Source organism: Scaptodrosophila lebanonensis, unplaced genomic scaffold, assembly GCF_003285725.1.
Source record: "Scaptodrosophila lebanonensis strain 11010-0011.00,11010-0021.00 unplaced genomic scaffold, SlebRS2 tig00000092-arrow-pilon, whole genome shotgun sequence".
Classification (NCBI taxonomy): Eukaryota; Metazoa; Arthropoda; class Insecta; order Diptera; family Drosophilidae; genus Scaptodrosophila; species Scaptodrosophila lebanonensis.
Genome location: NW_022060566.1, coordinates 4,427,425 through 4,447,980, shown reverse-complemented (window position 1 = coordinate 4,447,980; position 20,556 = coordinate 4,427,425). Strand labels below are relative to the sequence as shown.

The following is a 20,556-nucleotide window of genomic DNA, read 5'->3' as shown; positions in this document are numbered from 1 at the left end:
ATAAGACAGAGAGCGCGTCTCTGTTCACTGATAAGAATATAGAAATTGCGTTATTATAGACACTCTTCTAATAAGTCTAAAGTTCCGCGTCGGCAGTTATGGTAACAAAGTCCAATGGATTATTTTTCGTCCTTGTTATCGTATGGATAGATTCGATCGCAAGCGCAAGTACGTATGTATGTACCTTCATGTCGATTTACTTGCAACACTCATTCAAACATCCACCCAATCACACAGAGCCACTGATACACTATGGACGTTGTCTAGTGGATTCAAAACAGGGCAACTGCCTGCCCCGCTCTCAGTGCTGGCAGAAGGATATAAGCGATAACTATTTTGAACGCAACAAATGTTCCAGTGTAGTCCATGAAGATTTGGCAAGTTGAAAACAGTTAAGCCCCTTCAAGATTAAATTAACTCTAATGCCAATTCCCGTGCAGATGTGTTGTACACATAAAACAGAGAGTCCAATCAACACCACTTCTAATAATACAGCAAGCAATCGATACACCAGCGCTCCCATTAAGCTGCCCCCTTCTCAGGTGTGTGGGATTGCGCTTCTGGATCGTATTGTTTATGGCATTCAGGCTGATATTAGGGAATATCCATGGATGGCACTGTTGCGCTACACTTTTGATGGTAAGAGAGAGCTGTCGAAGTTATTCAAGCCACAGCGATCAAACGATTCCATTTCTCCTATTATTATTTTATAGATGTCGAATACACTCATGGATGTGGAGGGTCGCTGATTCACGAGCGTTGGGTTTTGACGGCAGCTCATTGCGTGCCTCGTGAGGATCATACGACTAAACGACTCACGCAAGTACGTCTGGGCGAATGGAACCAGACAAGTGCACCCGATTGCCAGCAGTTTCGTCAGGGACCCATCTGTGCGCCAGCGCATCAAGATGTGCCCATCGATCGAATAATTATCCACGAACTCTACTCAATATACGCGCCCATGTATCCAAATGACATTGCTCTGTTGCGATTGGAGCGTGCTGTTACGTTCAGCGAGTATGTGCTGCCTATTTGCCTGCCAGCAGCCAATAATCAGGAAACGCACGAATATACAGACCACGTCATGGATATAGCGGGTTGGGGCAATACAGAGACAATACGCTTTGGTGGGAGCCCGTTAAAGCGCAAGACTTCGCTGCGAGTTCTATCACTAGCCAGCTGTCAGCGGCTCTTCGCCGATGTTGTTGGAAGTCAGATATGCGCGGGAGGCACTACAAACGCGAGCTCTTGTCACGGCGACTCAGGCGGTCCGCTGATGAATTTGGCCAAAAATAGCATTGGCAGTACGAGCTACTATCTCGTTGGGATTGTCTCGCTTGGCACTCAGAGTTGCGCCAATCACGGATTGCCTGTGATCTTTACTAGAGTGGAACGATTTGTTAACTGGATACTGCACAAAATGAGCACAAATATGAATTAAATCATATATGTATATACATTCAAATATTTATATTTACCAAAAACGTTAAGCTGTCTAAATAGTCGTCTTATATAGAAATTTAAATTTGTTAATAGGTTTACTTAACTAACAGGGGACGACTGGGGATGGCCTAATCGCGACGGCTGCGTTTGCGATCGGAATGACCGCTGCTTCTCTCGTTCTTCTCTTCGGCACGTTTGGGCGCTTTTTTGGCCATGTTCAAGAACTGATCCAGTCCGAACGGATCCTCCTCTTTCTCAAATTCGACAGGACCGCTGCGTTGTGCTCCGCCAGTTTCGCGCGATGAGCCCGAGAATTGCTTGTCGGGTACGAAGCGTTTGGTATTCACAATGCTCTCCAAATCACCACCATAGTTATCGCTATCGGCCTGCTTGGTGGGCCTATAGATGTGAGCGCCCAATGTATTGGAATCACGCCAGGGCTTATCGTAAACATGGTAGGCCTCATCGTCACCATAACCAGAGTCCATGCCTTTGGTCGTGTTGAAGAGACGCTGATCAAAGAGGGTTTCGCCATTCCCGGCGCTCTTTGCTGGCAAGCCGAGCGCAATTTGCTCTGATATATCACGTTCTCGCTCGCGTTGCAGCTTCGTGCGCCTTTCTGGTGCTGCACGCTGTAAATTGCGATCACGTTGGCGTTCACGTTGACGCTCCGCACGTAAATCATTGCGTTCTCGTGCCTCCGCATTCGAGCTAGAGGGCACATCCGTTTCGGGATTACGCAAGCCGGCACGTTCCTCACGTGCGCGCTGTGCCATCATACGCAACATATCCTCCTTCTTTTCCTTCTCCTTCTGGGCCAGTTTCTTCTCCAGTTGGGCGCGCGCTTCCACAGCCTCGCGTGCCTTTCGGTCTGCTATGTACAGAGCCTCGGCCATTTTGGCGAATTTCTCATTAATGTGAACTTGCTGCAAGCCGCGGCCATCGGCAGCCAGACGCTTATCCAGCGGTATGGTGTAGCCTGAGTAAAAAAAATTGTTTCTAGACTAAAGAAATACTTATTACGGATTTGTTAGGGCGTACACACCTTTTGCGTTCTTCCAATTAGATATGCATGGCGGTATTTTCCATTCTTTTTGTTCCTTCACAGTCACCTTACGTGAGGGCGAGTGCAAGACGGGAGCTGGTGGGGATGGCGGTCCACGAGGGATTTTCTTATTAATTCGAAACTTGGGTGGCTCCATTGGATCCAATTGTGCCTCTACCATGCGTATAACACGCTGCTTGGCGCCCGAGTTGAACGCATCGCCCTGCTGTGAAGGCGTGTAGCGTATATATTGGGCTGGAGCCGCTTTTTGTGCATGGCGCACTGGCAGCGCTGAGGTAATCTTTTGATTAGTTAGCTTCTCGAGTGCTAGACGTGTTTCCTCCGTTGTCTCTGCAACAGTTTCCTCATCGGGTCGCTGTAGCTCGTCCGCATCCTCACCCAGAACCTCGGCAGGCAACAGTTGCGAAATGGAAGAGTAGACTATTTTGTCCCTTCCATGTCCCTGCCGTGCAATGGCATCGTATTTTATTTTACCCTTATCATCCAAACGCACAGCCAATGCATCCGATTTCTTGCCCATATTCGCGGGCTCCCCAAGGCCTGATTCAACACATACGTAAATTACAATGAGGAACAGGAAATTTTTGTTGAGCTGAAAACATACCCAGTGGATATTGTGCCACATGTATTTCTGGAAAAGCGCCACCATCACCAAAGTCTGCCTCGGTACGGGGTATCCAGTCCTTGCGCTGGCCATACGGAGGCGCTGCTATTTTTGCTGAAACGAGTGCGCCAATTTGTGGTGCACCTTTGGCGGCCAAACGACGCTCGTCCTCACGATCCCAAACCGTATTGGTTGGCGTGGGCAGAAGACTCGATAATGACATAATGCTTTATTGTTTACTACAATTAACTATTTCTTTGCGCGTTTTATTAAACAATGTAAGGGAAACGAAGCAACAAAAAGAATAACACAGGGATGTTACACGCACACTGCTGTTTAAGCAATCGACTCATGTCGACCATTATACTACCACTCGCTAATATCGATTGTTGTCTATCGATGCTATTTAGTACAGAGTGCTATCAATATAACCCTGGTTCGCGAAAATAACGGCTAATAGAAAGGCAAATGTATAAACGTTTATTTAATCACAATAATCAAAATACACAATCATATACTAAAATAATTAAGAATTAAAGCGCATGCGGTCTATGGGCTTTCGAGGTTGTATGCGAAAACGTTTGGACGAACTTGCTGGCGACATGGTGGCACAATAACTATTATAATTTGTATAGTGAGTGTCTAGCGTTTGCGTGCGCTTGCGTTTCAAGCTTTGAATAGCAGCTTCATCTGGACGCGTGCGCACAAAGGAACCTGAAATATAGAAATATATTTTATAAAAATAGGTTAACTGGTGACAGTTATGTATGTATATTGCTTTGATGCATACCTGCAATGGAAGCACAACGCTTGATTAGGGAACCAGTGCCACTGGCAGAATTTTCCTTATCACTTGAGCTGCCTCTCAGTTTGGCTGGCAGGCGGATAACTGACGTCATCAACGACCAGAAGCGTCCAGCGCCTTGCCCGCCTTCTTGCACAGTCGAAACCTTTTCGTTATGTGTGGAGGCACTAGTGGGCATAAATACATCATCATTATCATCACTTTTAGTTTGCCCATCAAAGTCTTGCGCAGAACTAAATGCCGCATATTGGTTACACTTCCGCAGAGGGGGACGGGGGCGTGGTCTGGGTGGTGGCAATGCCATAGGCTTCGTGCTGGCCCCAAATTCATCGCTAAGCTGCCTTGGCTTAATCTGCTGGCGACGCAGCTCATTTGAACTGCAAGTCTGATGTTCCGGAATGGCCGCAATAGGTGTGTAGAAAGCTTCTGATTCCTGTGCGCAAGGCGTTTGGATTGGTTGCGTTGCTTCTAAATGATCGAAGGGAGCCTTTTTAGGTGTTTCGAATTTGATGAGCTTCTTGGGGATTATGGCGCCTGGTATGCGAGTTAAGGGCGTTATCGGCGGAATCTTATCCACGCCGCAGCTCATCACCTGCACATTAACGGCACTTAATTCTGCAGTGGAAGTGATAATCTCTACGCTTTCACATGAATTGTAGACTGTGGCGCTGGTCGCACTCTCTGTCGAGCTCGATGCCATTGCAGGCAGCGAGGAGCTGCTGATCTGGTCAACTGCCTGTTCTATATGCGGCGATCCGCTTTCTTTGCTACTCGACTGGAGCTTTGTGCGTGTTATGATAATAGATTCTGTGGTCAGTTTTTGAGCCGAGAGCAAGATCTGCTGATGATATTTCTGCGTCGACACTGATGCTTGCGCTACTGGCTGTTTGTGATGCTGCTCTGATTGGACCCAAGTGTTGCACTTACGGTCCATAGTGCTGGATTCACTTTGAGTGCGACGTAAGGCTGGCGATAGGCGCAAGTCCAATGCAATACCGGCACTGCTTTCATTTACGCTGATGCTGGTATTGCTACTGTTCTCGCTCAGATCTAGACGGATTCGTCGCTGCATTATGTTGCTGGAAGTGGCCGCTCCCGCCGCTGCTTGAGCTGGCATGCCTCCATGCTCCACAAAAGCCTTCTGTATGCTCTTCGACATAACCTGTCGCAACGGAGTGGCTGCACTCATTTTATTTCGTGCTCCTATTTTCCAAACGCGCTGCTGTTGTTGTTGCTGCTGCTGGAGAAGCTGGGCATTGTTGTTGTCCACAGGAAGCGGCGCCGGACTATTTTGCTCTGTATCCCCATAGCCGCTGTTATAAATGCTAGACATGTGGCCACCTGACGACGAGTGCATGAATGTGGGCGGCTCCTTTGGCTTGGCAAACATTGTGTCCACTTGCAAAGGCGTCGATGTGGAGCGTATAATCTTACCCCTGACCTCAACGCCTCCACCCAGCTGTCCAATACTACGCCGAACCGATGAGTTGCTAATAGATGAAATATTCCTGATGGACGACATGCTATCACTGATGAACTCCTCGTGCGCCACCTTGCCCTTGGCCTTCCAGTGCAAATTGATTAAAGAAATCGGCGTCTTATGTTGGGTATCATTTACGTTGGGCGATGTTTGAGTGGACATGTTGCTGGCAACCGACGTTTCCGTCCTCTTAACCGTAATTTTTGAAGCATCCGTATCACAAGTCTGATCCGAACGAGCGCTACAGCTTTGCGCCACATCCGCGCATTTACTAAATTCCCGCAAATCCTCGATTCTCGTGTAGCGACGCTGACATTTCCGACAGTTTAGCGGCAAATGGGCGCTCTCAATATGGGCCAACAGCTCCGCATAGATCTCCTCGCGTAAGAGCAGAGGCTTTTGCTCACAAATCGGACAGAAGACATAAATTGTTTTGGTAATCTCACTGGGAAATGAAGACCCACTCCCATTTTCAATTCCGTTATCAGCCATAGATACAGTACTGATCCGGTCCGGACCCGGCGGCAGCCTTACAGCAATGGCGTGTGTGGCAAACTGATGTTTTTGGCGGCAATTGCCGCAACAGAAAATTCGCTTGCAAATATGGCACTTAGACTGGGTGTGGGGTGGAGTGGAAGGTGGTGTAGCATTTGCATATTTTTAATAATTAATGCAGTTTTCTTACCTCATTATGCAGTTGCTTGTTAGCAAACATTGAAACGACAAAAACTAAATTAGTACAAAATCTTCGACAAAAGTTCACATCTACATTACCGGATACTACAACGGTTCTTCCACATATGTGTAAATATATAGGTGTGTTGTTTGTGGGATGCAGCGCAGCCAACTTTAATATGTACTCAACGCTTCGCTCTTCAGCACTTACAAACAACCGTTATATATGTACGTACAAGTGTAAACGCCTTGCAATTAAAAAGAACGCAACTCTCAAAAGATTGTGCAAAAAGTATTTAAAGGAAATAAAAATGAGACATACAGCTGCTGATTTGTTAATTCAGTACATTTGCATCCATCCGTGAGTAAAAAATTACAAATTATACTAATAAAAAAAAATAAAGATTATAATTTGTTTATTCAATAAAGTAATTTATGTTATACATGTGCTAATAACTGCACAGAACAGATTCAAAAATTAGACAAATGTGGCTCAAGATTAATGATTTCTTTAACTTGGTACAATATTTGATGCGAAGCTCGAAAGTAGTAAATTTAATATTTCAACACTTGTGAAATTGGTTACAAAAATAGGTTAATTTCGTTAAAAAACTAAAATCTTATTTTGATGGTTGTAAAATATATAAATATAAATGCTTATAATGCTACAAAAAATAAATCTACAAGTGAGAGCCAAAGAGGCGAACAGTTAAAGAAAACTTTGAATATATTTGAATCATACGCTTTCTTAAAAAGAACATCTGTAAAAGAATATGAAATAAACGATTAAACATTTTCAAGAGCTCCTAACCGGGAGTTTATCTATAAATCAATGTATTTTTTTTTATTCTTTCTTTATCTCATTATTACGTAATGAGCTCATATCAACTGATGGTGGCTGAAAGGCACTCTCAAGTACGCTTTCTAAGCGCTTCAGGACCGTGCTATCGAAATGACTGGGTATATTTTTTTTTACATAGCTAACTAAGTCACCTCCCTGAGTATTGTAAATATTATCAACGAAAATCGTGCTGGAGAACACCATTGCAATAGTGGCATAAAACGTTTGAGGTTCACTTCGTTTAAAGAAGTTTTTTTGCACATCTCGTTTTGCTTCCTCTGTCCATATCCGTTCCATAGTATACGGCATTAGGCCTGCTATACGAACCTCAATTGCCTCAAACTCTGCGTCTTTGAACTGTTCCGCACACAGATAGAGGTCTTTCATTTTAAAATTTTGATAACTGGTTCCATTATCTACGAATTTAACCACTATGGGTTTTTCGCCATGAGAGCGTGTCACATAAGCGCGATCATATCTGTTATTGTATTTTACAATACACAAATCACCCACTTTGGGGTCCAGAAAGGGTTTCCGGTTATCGTCCTGCTGATAGTATAATTGGATACTCTTACAGAAATCTGAGATAGGAAGGCTTCGAAACAGATTTTTTACAATGTGCTTTGATAAGCGTACAGCCACTTGTGCCGGCGAGTAGGTCTGAAAGTGAAACGGTAGTTATTATTATTGTTAATGGTAAGATTTAGCTTTTCGAAACATATATATTATATATACTATAGCTTAAATTGTTTCTATATAATTTTACAAATAATTTATTAATAATTAATAATAATTGAAGAGTACGTTTGAATTAGTTTGATTTATTAACATTTTTATAATGTTCTCTTTTGATTCCACTCAAATGCGTTCGTTTTTCAAAATCCTGAACAGCTGGCAAATTTGATTCCGAATAATGGGAATAGGTTAGGTCTTCCAAATTTATATCTTTCAACTACAAGATCTACAGATTTCCAACATAAGAGTCAATTAGAATCCATCAAATTATTTCAGAGTCCGTTCAGTAAGAAAGTACGCATCCACAAGGTTCATTTACGATATCGGTATGTTTATAAATAGGTACTCACTTGAATTATTTGAAATTCAATTACGCCCTCGATGGGATAATGCTTAGGTGGCTTACATTCAGATTTCCAGATGATGTGGCGATGGCGACAGTCGCGTCGAGAGCAGTTCCCGTAGGCGATGAATTGACTGCAAAGCGACGAGTCGTTACGTGGCGCTAAGCACTCACGTTCGACTCGCATCTGGAAGAATATATCTATGAACTCGTAGGGCATTTTAAGTTCGTGCTTCACAATGAAAGTGCAGAGGTGCCACAACAGAAATTCGTTCTGTTTTCTTGCCACAATCAAGGTTGAGGCATTCGCCTTATAGCTTCCATAGAGCAAAGCGAATCTATCTTTAAATGTTGTCCACGAGCTGGGCATTTGAAAGTTTATCAGATAGCTTATGTGATCGTGGCGTAAATTTGGTAGCACCTCGTCAATGGTAATAAGAATTGTGGGTGTAGTCTGTAGACGCCATTGCGCGAGCGACAGATTTGAGGCATTGTTGTGTGCGCTATAAATGGAGGTCTCGAGGTTGTGCTCGCTGAGAAAACCGCTCAACTGTAGGGCCTGCTCCAGATTGGTACAAGCGATGACCAAACCCTGTGTCTTAAGATTCTTGCTTTCCGGATTCTGCTGCAGCCCTTGAATAAATTCTAGTATATCCCGATTGTGCTCCAACTCTGGCTCCTTGGCCACTTTAAATTCGAAGTTAACACCACCGTAGATTGCCGCCTCCAATGCATCCTCAAAGACAAGCTGCACATCGGGTGACGAGGGCAGCAAGTCATTCAGCATTTGAGGCAACCAAAAGCGCATCGTTACCATGAGCTGCGTTTGATTCGGTCCAAACTTTAGCAGCGTCGGCAATAGGTGTAACAATTGCGTGCAGCATTTACGCCACTGGGCACACATATCGTCGAAGCCATCGAGAGCCACACAACAAATGGCTGCCGGATTGAAAATCGGGTTCGGCTCCTTACTCTGCTGCAGGACGTACAGGAAGAGATCAGCAGTGGTCAGAAAAATGCCGCAAGGTTCTACCAAGCGGGAGCACACCTCCAACGCATTGCTGCGATGAAACAACCACACCAAGATCTCCACATCCAGCTGAGAAAAGTCGAGCAGTTTGCGACACCACTCAGCCAGCTGCAGGCCCTGTTCCTCACTAGCGACCACAATGATGGCGCTCGGTCCGCAGTCGTTGACATCGCAATCTACACCATCATTCATCGGCTGCCGTTGGAGCATTTGCTGATAGGCGCGTTCGCACAAAGCCGGCAAATAGCACCAAGTCTTGCCAGTCCTTTTGGGTCCCACGACAGTGAGGGCGTGTCCTTTGATAGCATGGAGCCAGGCAACCCGTTGATTCCTATAGGAGCGACAAATGCCCTCCCGCTGCATGGCAGCCTTTATCTGTGGCTGCACCAGCAAATCCGCACTCTGATAGCAGACTGGGATTGGCAGTCGACTGTGCGCGACTATTCCAACATGTACGTACTTCGACAGGCCTTGCTCGGTTGAGGATTTCTCGTATAGCGCAGCCTCTTTCTCATTTCCAAAGAGAGGAACATTCTCCATTGGTTCCACCCCTGCGGCAACCATTGATGGGATGCTTGATGTACTCTGAGTAAAATTAACATAAATAATTGATTAATTATATCATTGACTGAACAAACATTTCTAAGCGTTTGACTTTACAGTTGTTATACAATTTGCTATTGTGCGCGGCCTTTTTTCTCCCTATCAGAACAGCTTACTATCTCCCACCCGTACTCATTTTAAATTAATTGCTTCTTATTCTAATTCACAGATTTTCATTATACTTCATAATATTTCCAATGAAGATGACGATTAGTTTTCTAAACTTATGATCTTCTAAGCTGCAATATTTTGAGCAACATTTTGAAAACAACGATGTATGTATATATGATAAGTATTCGATTTTATGCAGACAAAAGCTTTACATTCAATTCAGATTTATAAAATAAATGATAGCTTTTCTACGCCCTTCTAACAAAAATGTGCGGCAGTTATTATAATATAAAGTATGTTTAAATATATGTTTATGTTGATTCTATATAGCGTGGTTAAACTGAGGTTAACCGGTTAAGCCGTTAACCATTGGACTTTAACACACTGTTAGTGTGATTGGGTAGAACCCAATTTTTTTTTACAACAATCATTTACAGCTTCAAATTTTTCCAAGTATTTTTATAAATTCTATCATCGAAAGGCCTTTTTAGTTCATCTTATACTCACGCTATCCGCCATTGTTTGGAAATCATTAACATAAGTGGCTAGAGGCTCTTTTTCAACGGGGGAGATCGTATTGCAATGTTCCTCTATAGCGTCATTTTCGTTGATCTGCATTGTAGAGAAATTTTCCAGCGCAGCAGCATTTCTGTGAACGATGCAGACATACAAAAAAATGGACTCGCATAAAATCTGAAAAATGCTTACTGCCTGCAAGTCGGCTTAAGGAAAGGAAAAATATGAGTATCGTTTTCTGCTCTGATGACAAACGTTTCTATTTTACTGCTGGATTCTTTGGTTAAAGCGAAACGCTGAAAGAAGACATGCGAAAACGCTGGCAGCGTAAAGTGAATTATGTAGTTTGCTTTTTGACTTCCCAATTTAAGAATTAAATCATCGCAAACAATTAAAACCGAATTTAGGTGCTGTAAATGAGCAAACAATTTATTAGTAAATGAAACAAAGATATGCGATGCACTTACTCCCTGCATCCACATCTGCCACACACTGGTCCACATTTTGCTTTCAGTATCTGTATAGAGTATTGCTGATACACCTCGCTTGGCCATTTCCTGGTGGACATCTTTGGCTTCGGAAGCCTCCACGCACACTATCACAATACGGACGCTGATCAGATCTTTGGTCTTAATGCTCAAGGCCAGAAAGTTTAAGGCGTCAGCGGTGGAATTGGGCGTTATAAAGGTATATGCCATGCCATCATAATCCAATATTTGGAGCAGGCAATTTGAGCTGTATTTGAAATCTGTTATGACCGGATCAGAATCGCCATTTTTTGGCTCTGAGGATTTTAGAGTTTCAAGCTTCAAAGGTGATTTAGGTTTCCGATTTCTATTTTTCTGTAAGCGCTTAGCTAATGCACCACGTTCAGAGCCTGTGGGCATTTTATCATGCAGGTTTCTTGACAAAAAAAAAATGATACGAAAAAAATGCACATTCAGCAAATTTGTTTACATTAAAATCGGGCGTAAATACATACATGGGAGCGTGCTGAATTTTAAATTAATCACAATAAAAAAGCACACAGAAAATACAAGAGCTGTTATTTAAATTGCCAACAACAATTACCCGATTTTGAAATTTTTTAACGCTTGCGCTTTAACGCGTGCTTTTTTGGTAGGTAAGATTATGGTGGCTTATCGAATATCGAACGGACGAAAATGTTCTCGATTGGCAGTTCACCTGTTACCCAGGGCTGCAGCATGAGTAATAAACAATACATTAACTACATAAATTTTAGCATATTTCAATTATTCTCTAAAATCAAAATTTAAGGCAAAAAACAAAAAAAAAAACATTAAAATAATCAACGTGTGTAATAATAAAAGTACGTTTATAAAAATACGCCAAGGGCTATACTACGATAGTGCAGTGTTTGTTTTGGTGGCAACATGCTGGACAACACCAACTGCAATCCAGATAAGCTTTCTTTGGGGGATTTAAAGCTGGAACTGACCTCCAGTGATGGTGTCAAACGACAAGTGCCCGCGCTGGTAAATCCTTATTGACAAAATTTGCTTCGTTTAAGTTGAATATTTACTCTTGGCCGATTGTAGGATGAGCATTGGATTACTCGTGATAAGGATAAGCCCTTTCAGAACTACGTATGCATGCTCTGCTCGTTCAGGCAAATTAAATCGGGTGCCGCCTTAGAGGAATGGCTTTACATAGCCACATGTTGTCAACAGGATTTGGAGTATTTGCTCGGTCTGAGTCATCATGTGTGAGTGACGAGAATGCCTAAAGCAATGCCACTTTTGGGAAATTAATTTCTGTTTATTGCAGATTCTGGTCCCATATGGTGTACGAGGAGTCGGCCATGAACGTTATTGTCACATTTCTGCAACGTGCCAATCCATACTACAGAACGGATTCATCAACGGGCGAAACTACACCCATTGATGGTGCAGCTGCCTCCAAAGCTGAAGCGCTTTATGCCAAACTACTTAATCTTGTGGTACGAGTCATTTTGCGTCTTCTAACCGCGCAGGAATCGCCCACAGAGTGGATTATCCCAGAACAGCATGGCGATTTGTTGTACAAAAATTATTTGATTTCTGTTCCTCTTTTATTTGATCTCGTCGTTGCTGTGGGCGATGCTGAAGCCCAGAACGTTGCTTTGCTAGAGAAGATCTTTACAACTGTGCTCAGGCTGCAACCCAATTATTTAAATGACTTCCGGGAGGGCCTGGCCTTCTATGAGAATGCTTTTTTAAGCATGCAGATTCAGGTGGACAACGAAGGCTGCGAAGGCGCTTGCGGCGGATCGTTGCTGGACAGCGATGCTGAGACGCCGTACGACGATGTTGTCCTATTCGCCCTCGACTGTGCCTACACGCTGCGCGTTCTACTCAAAGTGTGCCCGGCGTTAACGCAGATCTGTGAAGAAACCAAATTGCCACAGTGGTGAGCTCCATGGCTCTATTCTCCACTAGGATTGTTAAGCATAACTATAATTGCAGCATCGCCAACTTCTATGACCTGACTGTTCCAATGATGTATAAAAATATTTGTCTGGTCAATCCAATGGCCAGATCGCTCAAGTGGTTAAACGAAGCACGTCAGCAATTTATTAATGCGGTGAGGAGCATAACACACGCACAACTGCAGAAAGCATGCCAGGATCCGCAGTCGAGTAGCGCCCAAAAGTTTGTGGAACTGCTGCAGGAATGCCTAACGGCGCACACATTTGTTGTGGATTATGAACGGCAATATCCAGTGGAGCACGATGTCCAGCAGTTGTTGCCCATCTGCCCAAGCATGTGAGTATTGGCGAAGTCTAGTTAAATCACATTCTTACTCCTGCTAATTGCAGCAAGGACTACAAAGTGGACTTTGTTGTGGCTGGCTATCAGAAAGTGCTCGGAGACTGCACCACCAGTATCATGGCCGAAGAACTAAGCGGGGCCAGTAGCATGGAGTCCCTAGATGATTCACACAACTCACCCATACCAGGGAACATAGGCACGGCTACACTAACCAATGGCATCGATTGCAGTTCCCAAACTCAACCGCAACGTGATTTTGATTTGGAGGCAACTGCTGTGCTGGATGTGCTGCCGGATCTGGGCAGGGGCTTTATACAACGTGTGCTAAAGCGCTATGAGAATAGTGAACAGGCCATAGCGGCAATACTGGATGATAATTTGCCACCGGATTTAATAAATAATGATCGACAGGAAATCTATATTCCGGAGGATCCTCAAGACAAGTTGCAGAAAAACCTGGGACTGCGACATTTTAATGTGCACGATGGCGATCGCTATGATGTGCTGACACAGGAAATGCCGCAGTGCATCATAAAGCAGGGCAAGGGATTGCCCGGAAAGCCACGGAATGCTGAACAAATGTTGGATGACAAACGGCACATTGGTGAGCTGAAGGAGCGCTATCAGAAATATGCCCTCGTTGAGGACCAACTGGATGATGGGGCAGAGTATGAGGATGAGTATGACGACAGCTATGAGGCACTAATAGATGGTCAGGCAGCACCATTACATAAGCAGCGCCGTCAACAATTCCCTGATGCTGGTGTCTATGAGGCCCCAGATAACGACGACGATGAGGACGATGATGGCTCAAGCAGCGAGGGTAGCAATACATCCCCACGTGATACTCACAGCGCTGACTTCTGTGAAAATCCTGAAGTGATACGCGCTCGCTACGCGGCTCGTCAGCAGGCCAAGTGGGGTAATCGTGGAGCAGGCACATCGGCGCCACCACCGCCCAGCCAACGCGATGTGGTAGGCGCAGCCAAGGGCCAGGGTCAGTCGCGGGAAACGCAGCGCAATCGTGGCCAAAAAGAGGCCCACAAATCGTCGCGTGCCAATCACAATCGCAAGGCTGGCGCCGCCTACAAGCGAAGCAAAGGAATGTTATCCTAAAGCGGCAGTAAAAGGTTCAGTTTGTATATTCCATCTTAAAGTTAAAACAATAATGGAAAGCTTCAGTTGAGTAAGCAAATAAAGAATTATTAACACATAGAGATATACGTTTATGTGTTTATGCGGTGAATATGATTGTCATATCTGAATAGCCTATAGCCGTCCGCCTTCGTTGGGTGTACACCAGGACGTTGTTACACTTTACAAAATTTGTTAGCCATAGTTTTCTTGTTTATTTATAAGACTAAATTGCGAGTTACAAAATAGATGCATTCACAGTTTCAAAGTACACATACAAAAAAAAAACTACAGTGCACGATTGAATTAGAATCGAAAGCGACTAAAAAGGCATTAATTCATATTCTCTTCCAATCTTGTATTATGTGTAGGACAATTTTTCAAAAGTTTTGAATTCCGTAAGTTGAAAACTTTTTGTTTTGGTTTGACTTCAAAAGTACTCTAGTCCAAGCGTTAAGTTAAGGGAAACTAATTCGATAAAACACAAATGGTTTAGTCTTTCATCTTAAATGTAAAGCTGCGCCAAATTCAGAATATTTATACTTTGCAGTTATTCGATTATTTTTGGAAAAAAAAAACAGTAATATATAATAAAAGAAGTTTCTAAACGAATTCGATAAATTATGTTTGCGATCGTTATAGTCAGTGCATGCGTTCGAACCAAATCCGCTGGGTTCATCTAGTTCTCAATCAATATCGTGCACTGTAAACTTAAGAATTATATTCAGAGCTTTCCAGTTCCCATGGAGGAAGACTCGTCGCTACGCTCACCGCCTCGATTGACTGACAGGGCTGTGGCCAAATAGAGCGTATTAACCGCTTTCATTTTGGCCGAATGACCCGATTCCGTTGTCTGCAAATATTGCTTCTTCACGAAATCTTTGTACGGTGTGGGCTTCTGATGACCAAACGACAAACTATGCACAAAATCACCAGCATGGGGCTCCACAATGAGCTCAAACTGACAATAATGGCACCGCAGCTGGTCCGACTCATCCTCAAATTTTATGTTCCCAAACGAACGACGCCGACACAAACAGCAGGAGTACTTATAATTAGGCATACAGTCCGCAATCGCTGGCAGCTCCGGCATCTGTGATTTGGCTTGATAGGCCCTGTGATAGTACAAAAATCATGGAAATTATTTGTAAGGAATTCAGTTTTAGTTCTTCAATCACCAAATTAATCTCTATTGTTCAATATTTAAACTTGAATTAGACTAGGATAAATGCATTACATTACATTACATAAACATTAATAATTATGTTAAAGCAAAATAATTGTTGATACAATAGACCTCTTCAAGTCACAGTACCGAACGGATTCTCAGTAATTGTTTAAACTATGAACAGAGTTTTAATTCATCGTTGTTTTATACAAGGATTTATGAACATTAACAAATTTTAGCTTTTGTTAGATATCGTACCAGCTTTAATCGTCAGAAATTCGTTTTCTTGATATCTCCAAAGGGGATTGGCTAGGCTTGATTCTGATCTTCTGATCGACACTCACCACTTGCGCGTGAAATCACCGTGGCCCGTCTCTCCGTGATAGACGAAAGCGGCCGCATGGCACATCTCATGGAGCATTGCCTTGATGAGGACACTCACATGGGAGATATTTTTCGATAGCATAATTTTAGACTCCCGCTGACCGCTTCCCGCCTTGATGCTATGCACGCACTTGCTCGATGAGCTCATGCTACGCGCCCAAACGATGACCGGCTTGAGTCCGCAGTGAAAGATTTTATGATTGAGCATGTGGAAGAGAGTCTTGGCCAGCGTCTCTTTGTTTGTGCTAAAATCACGTTCCCTGTGGATGAGGGCATCGGGGTGGCACATGTTAATCGATGTTTCAGCTACGAATATGTAAAAGAAATTAGCTAAACATTAAATTCGCCATTTCGTATCTACTCACAGTTTAGGGATTCAATAAATGTGTAAAAGCGTGGATGGCTCTCGAGACAATCGTAGATGTGCCTATGCTGACGACAGTTTTGAGAACGTTGGCTCTTACTGGGCAGGCCACTTAAGTCAATTGCCTCTTTTATGTGAGCCGGCGTGTTATTCTCCAAGTGATTGGCATTGGCACGCAGCACCATATCGTTGAACACTTTAACCTGTCGCTCCGATTGTGTTGTAGGTCTGCGTGGCGAGTTCAAAAGTTTGCTGTTGTTGGCCAGATCGAAGGTCGCTGGGGTCGCTGGTATGACCTTAATGGAAACGGGAGCGCCGGGGGACGGTGGTGGACCGGATTTCATGAAACTGTGAAAACGTGGCACCTTTACCTCACTTGTTTCATTCTCTTCCACATCAAGATCGTCCGTTGGGGTGTAGAGACGTCGTTTCGCCGCCACAAGTCCCAGAAACTTTTGTATCAGAACTTTTAATTCGCAGTCTACAAGAACGCAGTAGAGACATATTATTGTAAGGAGTCTTGAGTATAAGACAAGATAAATTACCCTGATCTGCGACAGAGATATCCGGTGGTTCGCTTTGTATGATAGCCGTGGGTTTGGTCAGATCGAGGTATATGATAGATGTGCTATCGCAAAGGGAGCTGTTGTCGCTACTACTGTAGCTGGAGCGTAGAGAAATGCGACGATTTTTTTGTTTCTTGCACTTGGGCTCATCATCGTAATCATCGTCGTAGTCCGTGTCACCGTCCTCGAAGTCATCAGCACCGCATTGCTCAGAAGAGTAATCAAAATTAAATTCAACGCGCGCATGAACAGCGCGTCCACTACGGGTGGTTATCACAGTGCCGGTCTTTGGCGAGGATATTAGCTTCAGGCCTTTCTCGACTGTTAGAAAATGGAAGTTATTTTGTAATCTTTAACCAAAACTCGTTGTCATATTTACATTCATTGTCCTCATGATCACTGGATAGAACAATGATCTCTTCTTCGGAACCATCGGAGTATGTTTCGGAGCATGTTTCGTATTTGCGTTTATAATTCGCAACTCCTTTCAAGCGTTTGGCACTGCCACCGCTCTCAGAATCATCCGACGCGCGCTTCTTTGGTGTGCTCATTGTGACTCTCTCTGCATTTGTGCGAAAGATGAACAAAATAGTTTATGTTTAGATAATGTATTTCCACTACAAACATTTACTTGCCACTTCCATCCGTATCCGTATCCGTTTTAAAGATACTTTCGCAGTCGGTATCAAGCAACAGCAAGGAAGGGTCTATATAGCTAACGTCAGAGCTGTAGTAGCTGTCTTCTTTTCTATTGGCACCGACATCGCCACTGCTATCTGTTTCACCTGTCTCGGGCGTTTTACACGAACTTTTTGCGTCGGCCGTCGGTGACTTCTGCAATAGTTGTTTTGAATCAAAAATAGTCAGTAGACTAACATTCAGTTACTTACTGTATGATTTGCATTTCCATTTTGGTAATCTAGTTCGTTCATATTCAAGCGGCCGATGCCGCACATTATAGAATAAATGTTTAAATTATCTGCCATTTCGGCGATGTTAAAAAAGCGCGTCCCGGCTGCGTTCAGACATGCAAAGCATTGGTAGCATTGCCTCAGACCTAGACGCCATTCAATTCAGTAGTGGTAGCATTGTTGTTCTACAGCTGTTCGCCCTGTGCGTTGTGCAACACTCCAGAAAACAAAAAAAAAAAAAAAACGCACCGCACACAGAACGGACCGCTAGCTTGTGGGATTTCTAAACAAATAGGTTTCTAGAGAAGTTTTAAGAAATTGCCAATAGCCAAGATGGGGCGTCGCTCCATAAACACCACGAAAAGTGGAAAATATATGAATCCAACAGATCAAGCACGTAAGTACCAGGACAACAAAAACGTTATAGCTGTTTTGCAAATAGAATCAATTTTTTTCACCAGGCAAAGAGGCCCGCAAAAAGGAGCTGAAGAAGAACAAGCGGCAACGCCAAATGGTGCGAGCGGCAGTGCTCAAGAACAAGGATCCCGCCCAAATACTCGAGGAAATGGAGAAAATTGATGAGATGGGTGAGTGTGTCAACAAAGTGGACTCATCAATTATTTACAACATACCATTTTTTAGAATACAATGTACTGCAGCCATCGCCGCTGAATGAAAAGGTACTCCGGGACAAGCGAAAAAAGCTGAAGGAGACATTTGATCGCGTCATGCGGCTCTACGTAAGTGCCTTCTGGTTAAATGTTTACAAAACTTACCAATACTTGTTGTCAATAGCATAATGATGAGCCCGAACATTGGGCGGAGCTGAAGCGCAAAGAAGTGGACTATGAGAAGAAACGTCTTAAAAAGCAGCAGTACTACGAAAGTGTGAAGCATGCGCAAAGCGTGCAGGTCGATGAGATTCCATTGCCAGCACCGGTGAGCACAACTGCATCGGTTGGACCTGGTACGAGCGGTGGAGGGGGCGTAATCTTCACAGGTGGCATACGTGCGCCGCCACCTCCAATGACATTAGCGCTGCCACCCTTTGCCCCAGGTGCCCCTCCCGGAGTAGTCAAGAACAGCGCCGACTCTAGTGAACCATTGACAGACAAGGCCAAAGATGATGAGGATAAAGATTGGCTGGGTGTACCTCCGGGGCCGCCACCCGATTTATTCGCAATGACAGAGCTAGATTCTGATGCCGAGGGCAATACAGATTATGACGAAGAGAATGACACGGAGCGCAGTCCCAAACGACGCTCGCCTTCCCGCACAGAGCCCAGCCAGTTGCAACAACGTATGCTGGCTATGTCGGGACAGAATATTGATGATTTCATGAAGGAAATGGAACATGTGCACAAGCGGAAGCACCGCAAGCTCCAAGACGATGCAGACAATAAGGACTTGGCCCACGAAGAGCATGCGCCGGCAGACAGCATGGACAACGAAAGGAAAACGGCTGCCAAATCCCCTGCGGACACTTCCAGCGATGATGATGATAATGACGATGATGATGATGACGAGGACGATGACGATGACATGGATGATTCAGACACAGAATCGCGTGTTAAGCTGAACAAGCAGCCAATACCCTACAGCTCTAAGGAATTGCCTAAAAACACTGCACCCTCAATCAGCCCATCGCCGACAGCATCTGGAAAAACAACAACAACACCGCCAATGGCGCCTTCGTTGCCGGCAATTCCGCTGCCTCCTACGCCAGTGGCCACAATTGGAAATACACCTATTCCCACAACTGTACCAGCACCACCGCAAATGCCGTTACCGAGCAGCGCGCTTTCACACTTGTCACACGGCTTGACACCACCTCCAGGCTTGATGTTCCGACCGCCACCCATGCGCGGACCTGCTCCCGGCCTGCCAGGTTTTGGTATGCGTATGCCTCCGGGACCGCCGCCAGGTCCACGACCCCCACATGCTTTGGGCATGCCCCGCATGGGCATACGCATGCCGCCGGGCCCGCCACCAGGTCTGCCGCCACGCATGGCCCATCACCTCAAGCACGGCCACCCAAATGGGCCAACGCCAAAGGAACCCGGCAAGGGTGTAACCACTATCACAGCCAAGCCTCAAATAAGGTAAGCAATTCTAAAATATACATATATTGTACTAAACATTTATGGGAAACCCGAAATTCACATGTTCTTTAACATTAATTAGACCTGTTCGCGTCCCGAAATCGATCAAATTTACTGGAATTATGCAGGCAGAAGGCATTTACTGATATTAATTCCGAATAATTTGTTCGAATACGGAAATAAGAACAGGCCGAATTGAACTGCATATGCTCGAAAATCGAGCTATAAATATTTTTTGTTATACTCTGTACCCAAAGAGTAAAAAATACAGATGGCTGTGAATGTATGTAGTATAGTTAATGTCCGTCTGTATGAACTTTAGAATCAGAGAAAGTGTAAGTGCTAAGCATTCCGAATGTTGATATTCCCTTTTTATAACAAAGTTTGAAGCCGATGGAATGAAAAATACTATTTTTCCCATACAAACTTTGAAGCCCTAATTGTCCAAAACTAAAAGTTTCACGTATACCTGAAAGGGAAACTTCTATATAAAGCTAGCTTTTACTACTTGGGCTCTACTTTGATTACCAATCCATCCGAAATATATTATATATATCTATATATAAAGAGATCTATTTCAAAGTATTAATTAAGACTCACTTTGCCCTTAGAGATATGTATATAACATTGGTGGCATCTTCTTGATATTACTTATTCAATGCTCTTGCAGAAATCTAAGCGCCGATGTTACACGCTTTGTACCTTCGACGTTGCGTGTGAAACGTGAGGATCAGCGGCGACCCCATGCACGACCCAAACATCTGGCGGATGCGCACGAACGCGCTGCGCACGCGCCTCAGGATGCGCATAAGCCGCCCACCAAGGACGACGCCTATTTGCAGTTCATGAATGAAATGCAGGGCCTGCTTTAGGCAATCACCCAAGACTCAATTCAAATATGAAA

At 44.1% G+C, this 20,556-nt stretch overlaps 7 protein-coding genes across 7 annotated transcripts; 3 read left to right on the top strand and 4 right to left on the bottom strand.

The window, feature by feature from the left end:
* The first annotated feature begins 98 nt into the window (after positions 1–98).
* Positions 99–1,500, top strand: LOC115627397 (serine protease easter-like). Its single transcript, XM_030523052.1, has 4 exons — positions 99–168; positions 238–377; positions 441–639; positions 714–1,500. Exons 1-4 carry the CDS (start codon positions 99–101, stop codon positions 1,439–1,441), a joined length of 1,137 nt encoding a protein of 378 aa, XP_030378912.1. The 3' UTR covers positions 1,442–1,500.
* Positions 1,443–3,411, bottom strand: LOC115627304 (puff-specific protein Bx42). Its single transcript, XM_030522946.1, has 3 exons — positions 3,114–3,411; positions 2,489–3,049; positions 1,443–2,422 (listed from the first exon to the last, which is right to left on the bottom strand). Exons 1-3 carry the CDS (start codon positions 3,334–3,336, stop codon positions 1,572–1,574), a joined length of 1,635 nt encoding a protein of 544 aa, XP_030378806.1. The 5' UTR covers positions 3,337–3,411; the 3' UTR covers positions 1,443–1,571.
* A 159-nt stretch (positions 3,412–3,570) lies between these two features.
* LOC115627134 (mitosis initiation protein fs(1)Ya) lies at positions 3,571–6,183 on the bottom strand. Its single transcript, XM_030522706.1, has 3 exons — positions 6,084–6,183; positions 3,904–6,013; positions 3,571–3,827 (listed from the first exon to the last, which is right to left on the bottom strand). Exons 1-3 carry the CDS (start codon positions 6,111–6,113, stop codon positions 3,640–3,642), a joined length of 2,328 nt encoding a protein of 775 aa, XP_030378566.1. The 5' UTR covers positions 6,114–6,183; the 3' UTR covers positions 3,571–3,639.
* A 1,752-nt stretch (positions 6,184–7,935) lies between these two features.
* Positions 7,936–11,315, bottom strand: LOC115627396 (putative ATP-dependent RNA helicase SoYb). Its single transcript, XM_030523051.1, has 5 exons — positions 11,235–11,315; positions 10,720–11,155; positions 10,445–10,662; positions 10,244–10,385; positions 7,936–9,607 (listed from the first exon to the last, which is right to left on the bottom strand). The coding sequence occupies exons 2-5, from the start codon at positions 11,137–11,139 to the stop codon at positions 7,982–7,984; spliced, it is 2,406 nt and encodes an 801-aa protein (XP_030378911.1). The 5' UTR covers positions 11,140–11,155; positions 11,235–11,315; the 3' UTR covers positions 7,936–7,981.
* Positions 11,316–11,339: 24 nt separating this feature from the next.
* Positions 11,340–14,240, top strand: LOC115627067 (activating signal cointegrator 1 complex subunit 2). Its single transcript, XM_030522614.1, has 5 exons — positions 11,340–11,748; positions 11,812–11,978; positions 12,041–12,661; positions 12,718–13,017; positions 13,071–14,240. Exons 1-5 carry the CDS (start codon positions 11,647–11,649, stop codon positions 14,137–14,139), a joined length of 2,259 nt encoding a protein of 752 aa, XP_030378474.1. The 5' UTR covers positions 11,340–11,646; the 3' UTR covers positions 14,140–14,240.
* Positions 14,241–14,449: 209 nt separating this feature from the next.
* LOC115627202 lies at positions 14,450–17,648 on the bottom strand. The gene is made up of 7 exons (XM_030522820.1): positions 17,530–17,648; positions 17,275–17,473; positions 17,019–17,201; positions 16,619–16,960; positions 16,075–16,554; positions 15,670–16,015; positions 14,450–15,272 (listed from the first exon to the last, which is right to left on the bottom strand). The coding sequence occupies exons 1-7, from the start codon at positions 17,623–17,625 to the stop codon at positions 14,882–14,884; spliced, it is 2,037 nt and encodes a 678-aa protein (XP_030378680.1). The 5' UTR covers positions 17,626–17,648; the 3' UTR covers positions 14,450–14,881.
* Positions 17,649–17,795: 147 nt separating this feature from the next.
* On the top strand, positions 17,796–20,529 carry LOC115627078 (WW domain-binding protein 11). Its single transcript, XM_030522626.1, has 5 exons — positions 17,796–17,947; positions 18,012–18,137; positions 18,193–18,290; positions 18,346–19,652; positions 20,323–20,529. The coding sequence occupies exons 1-5, from the start codon at positions 17,884–17,886 to the stop codon at positions 20,522–20,524; spliced, it is 1,797 nt and encodes a 598-aa protein (XP_030378486.1). The 5' UTR covers positions 17,796–17,883; the 3' UTR covers positions 20,525–20,529.
* Positions 20,530–20,556: the final 27 nt, after the last annotated feature.

Bases quoted from the DNA above. Each gene is read 5' to 3' on its own strand.
- LOC115627397 (XM_030523052.1), top strand. From the start codon at position 99: ATGGTAACAAAGTCCAATGGATTATTTTTCGTCCTTGTTATCGTATGG. The intron at 169-237 runs GTACGTATGTAT...CCAATCACACAG, and splicing joins AGATTCGATCGCAAGCGCAA to AGCCACTGATACACTATGGA. The intron at 640-713 runs GTAAGAGAGAGC...ATTATTTTATAG, and splicing joins GTTGCGCTACACTTTTGATG to ATGTCGAATACACTCATGGA.
- LOC115627304 (XM_030522946.1), bottom strand. From the start codon at position 3,336: ATGTCATTATCGAGTCTTCTGCCCACGCCAACCAATACGGTTTGGGAT. The intron at 3,050-3,113 runs GTATGTTTTCAG...GTGTTGAATCAG, and splicing joins TGTGGCACAATATCCACTGG to GCCTTGGGGAGCCCGCGAAT. The intron at 2,423-2,488 runs GTGTGTACGCCC...TTTTTTACTCAG, and splicing joins TAATTGGAAGAACGCAAAAG to GCTACACCATACCGCTGGAT.
- LOC115627134 (XM_030522706.1), bottom strand. From the start codon at position 6,113: ATGTTTGCTAACAAGCAACTGCATAATGAG. The intron at 6,014-6,083 runs GTAAGAAAACTG...CCCCACACCCAG, and splicing joins ACAAGCAACTGCATAATGAG to TCTAAGTGCCATATTTGCAA. The intron at 3,828-3,903 runs GTATGCATCAAA...TCTATATTTCAG, and splicing joins GCGTTGTGCTTCCATTGCAG to GTTCCTTTGTGCGCACGCGT.
- LOC115627396 (XM_030523051.1), bottom strand. From the start codon at position 11,139: ATGCCCACAGGCTCTGAACGTGGTGCATTAGCTAAGCGCTTACAGAAA. The intron at 10,663-10,719 runs GTAAGTGCATCG...GCTCATTTACAG, and splicing joins GGCAGATGTGGATGCAGGGA to CACCTAAATTCGGTTTTAAT. The intron at 9,608-10,243 runs GTGAGTATAAGA...AATTTTACTCAG, and splicing joins TCCAAACAATGGCGGATAGC to AGTACATCAAGCATCCCATC.
- LOC115627067 (XM_030522614.1), top strand. From the start codon at position 11,647: ATGCTGGACAACACCAACTGCAATCCAGATAAGCTTTCTTTGGGGGAT. The intron at 11,979-12,040 runs GTGAGTGACGAG...TGTTTATTGCAG, and splicing joins CTCGGTCTGAGTCATCATGT to ATTCTGGTCCCATATGGTGT. The intron at 12,662-12,717 runs GTGAGCTCCATG...CTATAATTGCAG, and splicing joins GAAACCAAATTGCCACAGTG to CATCGCCAACTTCTATGACC.
- LOC115627202 (XM_030522820.1), bottom strand. From the start codon at position 17,625: ATGGCAGATAATTTAAACATTTATTCTATAATGTGCGGCATCGGCCGC. The intron at 17,474-17,529 runs GTAAGTAACTGA...CAACTATTGCAG, and splicing joins ATGGAAATGCAAATCATACA to AAGTCACCGACGGCCGACGC. The intron at 17,202-17,274 runs GCAAGTAAATGT...GCACAAATGCAG, and splicing joins TACGGATACGGATGGAAGTG to AGAGAGTCACAATGAGCACA.
- LOC115627078 (XM_030522626.1), top strand. From the start codon at position 17,884: ATGGGGCGTCGCTCCATAAACACCACGAAAAGTGGAAAATATATGAAT. The intron at 18,138-18,192 runs GTGAGTGTGTCA...ACCATTTTTTAG, and splicing joins GGAGAAAATTGATGAGATGG to AATACAATGTACTGCAGCCA. The intron at 19,653-20,322 runs GTAAGCAATTCT...ATGCTCTTGCAG, and splicing joins ACAGCCAAGCCTCAAATAAG to AAATCTAAGCGCCGATGTTA.